The 10000-nt window shown below is 44.5% G+C and overlaps 1 protein-coding gene across 1 annotated transcript in view; it reads left to right on the forward strand.

Moving 5' to 3' along the window:
• Positions 1 to 10000, forward strand: part of LOC116361893 (trinucleotide repeat-containing gene 6A protein-like) — a 30367-nt gene that overhangs the window by 15395 nt on the left and 4972 nt on the right. Inside the window, 5 exon segments of the mRNA XM_031816227.1 lie at positions 4559 to 4732; positions 5494 to 5631; positions 6711 to 6818; positions 7336 to 7548; positions 8299 to 8372. Coding sequence (XP_031672087.1) covers positions 4559 to 4732; positions 5494 to 5631; positions 6711 to 6818; positions 7336 to 7548; positions 8299 to 8372 — 707 coding nt within the window.

Below are 10000 nucleotides of genomic sequence, written 5' to 3' on the forward strand. Positions count from 1 at the left end.
TCTACAGGTAATAATAGTTATTTAGGAGCTGACTGACTGACTGATCTACAGGTAATAATAGTTATTTAGGAGCTGACTGACTGACTGATCTACAGGTAATAATAGTTATTTAGGTGCTGACTGACTGACTGATCTACAGGTAATAATAGTTATTTAGGAGCTGACTGACTGACTGATCTACAGGTAATAATAGTTATTTAGGAGCTGACTGACTGACTGATCTACAGGTAATAATAGTTATTTAGGAGCTGACTGACTGACTGATCTACAGGTAATAATAGTTATTTAGGAGCTGACTGACTGACTGATCTACAGGTAATAATAGTTATTTAGGAGCTGACTGACTGACTGATCTACAGGTAATAATAGTTATTTAGGAGCTGACTGACTGACTGATCTACAGGTAATAATAGTTATTTAGGAGCTGACTGACTGACTGACTGATCTACAGGTAATAATAGTTATTTAGGAGATGACTGACTGACTGATCTACAGGTAATAATAGTTATTTAGGTGCTGACTGACTGACTGATCTACAGGTAATAATAGTTATTTAGGAGCTGACTGACTGACTGATCTACAGGTAATAATAGTTATTTAGGAGCTGACTGACTGACTGATCTACAGGTAATAATAGTTATTTAGGAGCTGACTGACTGACTGACTGATCTACAGGTAATAATAGTTATTTAGGAGCTGACTGACTGACTGATCTACAGGTAATAATAGTTATTTAGGAGCTGACTGACTGATCTACAGGTAATAATAGTTATTTAGGAGCTGACTGACTGATCTACAGGTAATAATAGTTATTTAGGAGCTGACTGACTGACTGATCTACAGGTAATAATAGTTATTTAGGAGCTGACTGACTGACTGATCTACAGGTAATAATAGTTATTTAGGAGCTGACTGACTGACTGATCTACAGGTAATAATAGTTATTTAGGAGCTGACTGACTGACTGATCTACAGGTAATAATAGTTATTTAGGGAGCTGACTGACTGACTGACTGATCTACAGGTAATAATAGTTATTTAGGAGCTGACTGACTGACTGACTGATCTACAGGTAATAATAGTTATTTAGGAGCTGACTGACTGACTGACTGATCTACAGGTAATAATAGTTATTTAGGAGCTGACTGACTGACTGATCTACAGGTAATAATAGTTATTTAGGAGCTGACTGACTGACTGACTGATCTACAGGTAATAATAGTTATTTAGGAGCTGACTGACTGACTGATCTACAGGTAATAATAGTTATTTAGGAGCTGACTGACTGACTGACTGATCTACAGGTAATAATAGTTATTTAGGGGCTGACTGACTGACTGATCTACAGGTAATAATAGTTATTTAGGAGCTGACTGACTGACTGATCTACAGGTAATAATAGTTATTTAGGAGCTGACTGACTGACTGATCTACAGGTAATAATAGTTATTTAGGAGCTGACTGACTGACTGACTGATCTACAGGTAATAATAGTTATTTAGGGGCTGACTGACTGACTGACTGATCTACAGGTAATAATAGTTATTTAGGGGCTGACTGACTGACTGACTGATCTACAGGTAATGATAGTTATTGAGGAGCTGACTGACTGACTGATCTACAGGTAATAATAGTTATTTAGGAGCTGACTGACTGACTGATCTACAGGTAATAATAGTTATTTAGGAGCTGACTGACTGACTGATCTACAGGTAATAATAGTTATTTAGGAGCTGACTGACTGACTGATCTACAGGTAATAATAGTTATTTAGGAGCTGACTGACTGACTGATCTACAGGTAATAATAGTTATTTAGGAGCTGACTGACTGACTGATCTACAGGTAATAATAGTTATTTAGGAGCTGACTGACTGACTGATCTACAGGTAATAATAGTTATTTAGGAGCTGACTGACTGACTGATCTACAGGTAATAATAGTTATTTAGGAGCTGACTGACTGACTGATCTACAGGTAATAATAGTTATTTAGGAGCTGACTGACTGACTGATCTACAGGTAATAATAGTTATTTAGGAGCTGACTGACTGATCTACAGGTAATAATAGTTATTTAGGAGCTGACTGACTGACTGATCTACAGGTAATACTAGTTATTTAGGAGCTGACTGACTGATCTACAGGTAATAATAGTTATTTAGGAGCTGACTGACTGACTGACTGATCTACAGGTAATAATAGTTATTTAGGAGCTGACTGACTGACTGACTGATCTACAGGTAATAATAGTTATTTAGGAGCTGACTGACTGACTGACTGATCTACAGGTAATAATAGTTATTTAGGAGCTGACTGACTGACTGACTGATCTACAGGTAATAATAGTTATTTAGGAGCTGACTGACTGACTGACTGATCTACAGGTAATAATAGTTATTTAGGAGCTGACTGACTGACTGACTGATCTACAGGTAATAATAGTTATTTAGGAGCTGACTGACTGACTGATCTACAGGTAATAATAGTTATTTAGGAGCTGACTGGCTGACTGATCTACAGGTAATAATAGTTATTTAGGAGCTGACTGACTGACTGATCTACAGGTAATAATAGTTATTTAGGAGCTGACTGACTGACTGATCTACAGGTAATAATAGTTATTTAGGAGCTGACTGACTGATCTACAGGTAATAATAGTTATTTAGGAGCTGACTGACTGACTGATCTACAGGTAATAATAGTTATTTAGGAGCTGACTGACTGACTGATCTACAGGTAATAATAGTTATTTAGGAGCTGACTGACTGACTGACTGATCTACAGGTAATAATAGTTATTTAGGAGCTGACTGACTGACTGATCTACAGGTAATAATAGTTATTTAGGAGCTGACTGACTGACTGACTGACTGATCTACAGGTAATGATAGTTATTTAGGAGCTGACTGACTGACTGATCTACAGGTAATAATAGTTATTTAGGAGCTGACTGACTGACTGATCTACAGGTAATAATAGTTATTTAGGAGCTGACTGACTGACTGATCTACAGGTAATAATAGTTATTTAGGAGCTGACTGACTGACTGATCTACAGGTAATAATAGTTATTTAGGAGCTGACTGACTGACTGACTGATCTACAGGTAATAATAGTTATTTAGGAGCTGACTGACTGACTGACTGATCTACAGGTAATAATAGTTATTTAGGAGCTGACTGACTGATCTACAGGTAATAATAGTTATTTAGGAGCTGACTGACTGACTGATCTACAGGTAATAATAGTTATTTAGGAGCTGACTGACTGACTGACTGATCTACAGGTAATAATAGTTATTTAGGAGCTGACTGACTGACTGACTGATCTACAGGTAATAATAGTTATTTAGGAGCTGACTGACTGACTGACTGATCTACAGGTAATGATAGTTATTTAGGAGCTGACTGACTGACTGATCTACAGGTAATAATAGTTATTTAGGAGCTGACTGACTGACTGATCTCCAGGTAATAATAGTTATTTAGGAGCTGACTGACTGACTGATCTACAGGTAATAATAGTTATTTAGGAGCTGACTGACTGACTGATCTACAGGTAATAATAGTTATTTAGGAGCTGACTGACTGACTGATCTACAGGTAATAATAGTTATTTAGGAGCTGACTGACTGACTGATCTACAGGTAATAATAGTTATTTAGGAGCTGACTGGCTGACTGATCTACAGGTAATAATAGTTATTTAGGAGCTGACTGACTGACTGATCTACAGGTAATAATAGTTATTTAGGAGCTGACTGACTGACTGATCTACAGGTAATAATAGTTATTTAGGAGCTGACTGACTGACTGATCTACAGGTAATAATAGTTATTTAGGAGCTGACTGACTGACTGATCTACAGGTAATAATAGTTATTTAGGAGCTGACTGACTGACTGATCTACAGGTAATAATAGTTATTTAGGAGCTGACTGACTGATCTACAGGTAATAATAGTTATTTAGGAGCTGACTGACTGATCTACAGGTAATAATAGTTATTTAGGAGCTGACTGACTGATCTACAGGTAATAATAGTTATTTAGGAGCTGGCTGACTGACTGATCTACAGGTAATAATAGTTATTTAGGTGCTGGCTGACTGACTGATCTACAGGTAATAATAGTTATTTAGGAGCTGACTGACTGACTGATCTACAGGTAATAATAGTTATTTAGGAGCTGACTGACTGACTGATCTACAGGTAATAATAGTTATTTAGGAGCTGACTGACTGACTGATCTACAGGTAATAATAGTTATTTAGGAGCTGACTGACTGACTGATCTACAGGTAATAATAGTTATTTAGGAGCTGACTGACTGACTGATCTACAGGTAATAATAGTTATTTAGGAGCTGACTGACTGACTGATCTACAGGTAATAATAGTTATTTAGGAGCTGACTGACTGACTGATCTACAGGTAATAATAGTTATTTAGGTGCTGACTGACTGACTGATCTATCTAGAATGCAAGGTGTGTCTCCTGGTGCTCTGGGTTATTGGATGTGGTGTGTGTGTGTGTGTGTTTATATAACAGTGTGTTTGTGTCTCCAGGTGCCATGTCGTCTGGGCTGCGTCTGGAGGATTCTCCCTTCGGTCCCTATGACTTCCTGTCTGCTGGCTCCGCCCCCCTAAGCTCTCCCGGCCAATCAATGGGTTCGGTGGGCGACAGCTGGCCCCCTCGTGCCAAATCCCCCCATGGAAACACCAATGTTACCTGGCCCCCAGGTATGCACACACACACACACACTCACACTCTCAGTACCCCCCTCACTCTCTATTCCTGTATAACTCTCTCCAGACCCCCCCTCACTCTCTATTCCTGTATAACTCTCTCCAGACCCCCCCCCCCTCACTCTCTATTCCTGTATAACTCTCTCCAGACCCCCCCCTCACTCTCTATTCCTGTATGTCTCCCTCCAGACCCCCCCCTCACTCTCTATTCCTGTATAACTCTCTCCAGACCCCCCCTCACTCTCTATTCCTGTATAACTCTCTCCAGACCCCCCCCCCTCACTCTCTATTCCTGTATGTCTCTCTCCAGACCACCCCCCCTCACTCTCTATTCCTGTATAACTCTCTCCAGACCCCCCCCACTCTCTATTCCTGTATCTCTCTCTCCAGACCCCCCCCCTCACTCTCTATTCCTGTATGTCTCTCTCCAGACCCCCCCTAACTCTCTATTCCTGTATGTCTCTCTCCAGACCCCCCCCCTCACTCTCTATTCCTGTATAACTCTCTCCAGACCCCCCCCCCTCACTCTCTATTCCTGTATAACTCTCTCCAGACCCCCCCCCCTCACTCTCTATTCCTGTATAACTCTCTCCAGACCCCCCCCCTCACTCTCTATTCCTGTATAACTCTCTCCAGACCCCCCCCCTCACTCTCTATTCCTGTATGTCTCTCTCCAGACCCCCCCTCACTCTCTATTCCTGTATAACTCTCTCCAGACCCCCCCTCACTCTCTCTTCCTGTATGTCCCTCCCCAGAGTTCCGGCCCGGGGAGCCATGGAAAGGTTACCCCAACATCGACCCTGAGACTGACCCTTTCGTGACCCCTGGTAGTGTCATCAACAACCTCTCCATCAACACCGTCCGCCACATAGACCACCTCAGAGACCTGACAGGTAACACACACTGTCCTCTACGTAGACCACCTCAGAGACCTGACAGGTAACACACACTGTCCTCTACGTAGACCACCTCAGAGACCTGACAGGACACTGTCCTCTATGTAGACCACCTCAGAGACCTGACAGGACACTGTCCTCTACGTAGACCAGAGACCTGACAGGACACTGTCCTCTATGTAGACCAGAGACCTGACAGGACACTGTCCTCTGTGTAGACCAGAGACCTGACAGGACACTGTCCTCTATGTAGACCAGAGACCTGACAGGACACTGTCCTCTACGTAGACCAGAGACCTGACAGGACACTGTCCTCTATGTAGACCAGAGACCTGACAGGACACTGTCCTCTACGTAGACCACCTCAGAGACCTGACAGGACACTGTCCTCTACGTAGACCACCTCAGAGACCTGACAGGACACTGTCCTCTATGTAGACCAGAGACCTGACAGGACACTGTCCTCTACGTAGACCAGAGACCTGACAGGACACTGTCCTCTACGTAGACCAGAGACCTGACAGGACACTGTCCTCTACGTAGACCAGAGACCTGACAGGACACTGTCCTCTACGTAGACCAGAGACCTGACAGGACACTGTCCTCTACGTAGACCAGAGACCTGACAGGACACTGTCCTCTACGTAGACCAGAGACCTGACAGGACACTGTCCTCTATGTAGACCAGAGACCTGACAGGACACTGTCCTCTACGTAGACCACCTCAGAGACCTGACAGGACACTGTCCTCTACGTAGACCACCTCAGAGACCTGACAGGACACTGTCCTCTATGTAGACCAGAGACCTGACAGGACACTGTCCTCTATGTAGACCAGAGACCTGACAGGACACTGTCCTTGGGCCTGCTTTTCTTCAGCAGGGACAGGGAAGATGGTTAAAATTGATGGGAAAATGGATGGAGCCAAATACAGGACATTCTGGAAGAAAACTGGGACGGAGATTTGTCTTCCAACAAGACAATGATCCAAAACATAAAGCAAAATCTACAATGGAATGGTTCAACAATTTTCTCTCGCTCTCTCCTCTGTCTCTCTCTTCTCTCTCGCTTTCCAGGACCATCCTCATCTCTGAACACCACGATGCCTTCTAACAGTGCCTGGTCATCTAGTCGTGCCTCCAGCCACAGTGGTTCACTCACCAGTACAACACAAAGCACTACGGGTAGGTCTAACCCTCCCCACTACGGGTAGGTCTAACCCCCTCTAACCCTCCCCACTATGGGTAGGTCTAACCCCCTCTAACTCTCCCCACTATGGGTAGGTCTAACCCTCCCCACTACGGGTAGGTCTAACCCCCTCTAACCCTCCCCACTACGGGTAGGTCTAACCCCCTCTAACACTCCCCACTACGGGTATGTCTAACCCCCTCTAACTCTCGCCACTACGGTAGGTCTAACCCCATCTAACCCTCCCCACTACGGGTAGGTCTAACTCTCCCCTCTACAGGTAGGTCTAACCCCCTCTAACCCTCCCCACTACGGGTAGGTCTAACCCCCTCTAACCCTCCCCTCTGTCATTATCAATTCAGGTCATTTACCACCTTATGGACTGTTCCCCTCCCCCTCTCCTCCCCCCTCCCCCCTCTCTCTCCCCCTCTCTCTCTATCCCCCTCTCCTCTCCTCCCCCTCTCTCCCCCCTCTCCCCCCCCCCCCCCCCCCCCCCTCTCCCTCCCTCTCCAGTCAGGTCCGGAGAGTCTAAATGGTCTCCAGGAGGGTGCAACTCATCTCTGGCCCATGAGCTGTGGAAGGTCCCTCTGGCTCCTAAAGGTCTTTCAGCCCCTTCCCGCCCCCCTCCCGGCCTCACCAGCCACCCTCAGAAACCCCCTCCACCCTGGGGGGAAGCTCCTCTCCGCTTGGGGGGCTGGGGGCACTCTGACTCCAGATACACACCTGGTGAGACTGCCTGTAAACAAGGGTGTGCCTGTAAATGTGTGTGTGTGTGTGTGTGTGTGTGGGGAAATGTGTGCCTGTAAATGTGTGTGTGGGGAAATGTGTGTGTGTGTGTGTGTGTGTGTCTGTGGGGAAATGTGTGTGTGTGTGTGTGTGTGTGTCTGTGGGGAAATGTGTGTGTGTGTGTGTGTGTGTGTGTGTGTGTGTGTCTGTGAGGAAATGTGTGTGTGTGTGTGTGTGTCTGTGGGGAAATGTGTGTGTGTGTTGCCTAATTCACACCAAGCTGTTTCACACACCTGAAGTACCTTCAGAAAGTATTCAGACCCCTTTTCTTCTTCTTGTTACGTTTTACAGGAAAATAACGATACCCCGTAATGACATCACAATATGGGGTATTGTGATGTCATTATGTGGTATTGTGATGTCATTATGTGGTGTGATGTCATTACGGGGTGTTGTGATGTCATTACGGGGTGTTGTGATGTCATTACGGGGTGTTGTGATGCCATTATGTGGTATTGTGTGGATTGGGGGGAAACAATTGTAACGTAACAAAATGTGGAAAAGGTCAAGGGGTCTGAATACTTTCCGAAGGTGCCTATAGTTCATGGCACAAAGGATCATGGGAGAACAAACATCAGAGCCGGTAGGGTACGGATTGGCCCCCCCCAGAGCCGGTAGGGTACGGATTGGCCCTGTAGTGGAAATCAAGTGTGTCTTGGTAATAATCGTCTGTTCTCTCCTGCCACTCAGGTTGTAGTTGGAGTGACGGTAGCAGCAGCTCAGGGAGAACCAACTGGCTCGTTCTCAAGAATCTCACAACTCAGGTAAACACACGCACTTACACACACACACTTACACACACGCACTTATACACACACACACACACTTACACACACGCACTTACACACACGCACTTATACAAACACACACACACTTACACACACGCACTTATACAAACACACACACTTACACACTCACACACTTACACACACGCACTTATACACACACACACACACTTACACACACGCACTTATACAAACACACACACTTACACACACACACTTACACACACGCACTTATACACACACACACACACTTACACACACGCACTTATACAAACACACACACTTACACACACACACTTACACACACGCACTTATACACACACACACACTTACACACACGCACTTACACACACGCACTTACACACACACACTTACACACACGCACTTATACACACACACACACTTACACACACGCACTTACACACACGCACTTATACAAACACACACACACTTACACACACGCACTTATACAAACACACACACTTACACACTCACACACTTACACACACGCACTTATACACACACACACACACTTACACACACGCACTTATACAAACACACACACTTACACACTCACACACTTACACACACGCACTTATACACACACACACACACTTACACACACGCACTTATACAAACACACACACTTACACACACACACTTACACACACGCACTTATACACACACACACACTTACACACACACACTTATACAAACACACACACTTACACACACACACTTATACAAACACACACACTTACACACACACTTACACACACACTTACACACACGCACTTATACAAACACACGCACTTATACAAACACACACACTTACACACACACACTTACACACACACACTTACACACACGCACTTATACAAACACACACACTTACACACAAGCACTTATACAAACACACACACTTACACACACACACTTACACACACGCACTTATACAAACACACACACTTACACACACACACTTATACAAACACACACACTTACACACACACTTACACACACACTTACACACACGCACTTACACACACACACACACTTACACTTACACACACACACTCTGGCCTACTATCTACCAGTGTTGTAGGACTTGACTCTGACTTGACCAGTGGGGACAGAAAATCTCTTTTGTATAATTCAACATATTAGCTACAACAGCAAATGTGCAACAGTGTCATGAAATGGGGAAAACATGGTTTGATGCTTTTAGGAGGGCTACCAAGGGACTAGTGACTGGTTGGCTGCTTTTAGGAGGACTACCAAGGGACTAGTGACTGGTTGGGGGACTACCAAGGGACTAGTGACTGGTTGGCTGCTTTTAGGAGGGCTACCAAGGGACTAGTGACTGGTTGGCTGCTTTTAGGAGGACTACCAAGGGACTAGTGACTGGTTGGGGGACTACCAAGGGGCTAGTGACTGGTTGGAGGACTACCAAGGGACTAGTGACTGGTTGGAGGACTACCAAGGGACTAGTGACTGGTTGGCTGCTTTTAGGAGGACTACCAAGGGACTAGTGACTGGTTGGCTGCTTTTAGGAGGACTACCAAGGGACTAGTGACTGGTTGGGGGACTACCAAGGGGCTAGTGAC

This window comes from Oncorhynchus kisutch, unplaced genomic scaffold (genome assembly GCF_002021735.2).
Source record: "Oncorhynchus kisutch isolate 150728-3 unplaced genomic scaffold, Okis_V2 scaffold766, whole genome shotgun sequence".
Taxonomy (NCBI): domain Eukaryota; kingdom Metazoa; phylum Chordata; class Actinopteri; order Salmoniformes; family Salmonidae; genus Oncorhynchus; species Oncorhynchus kisutch.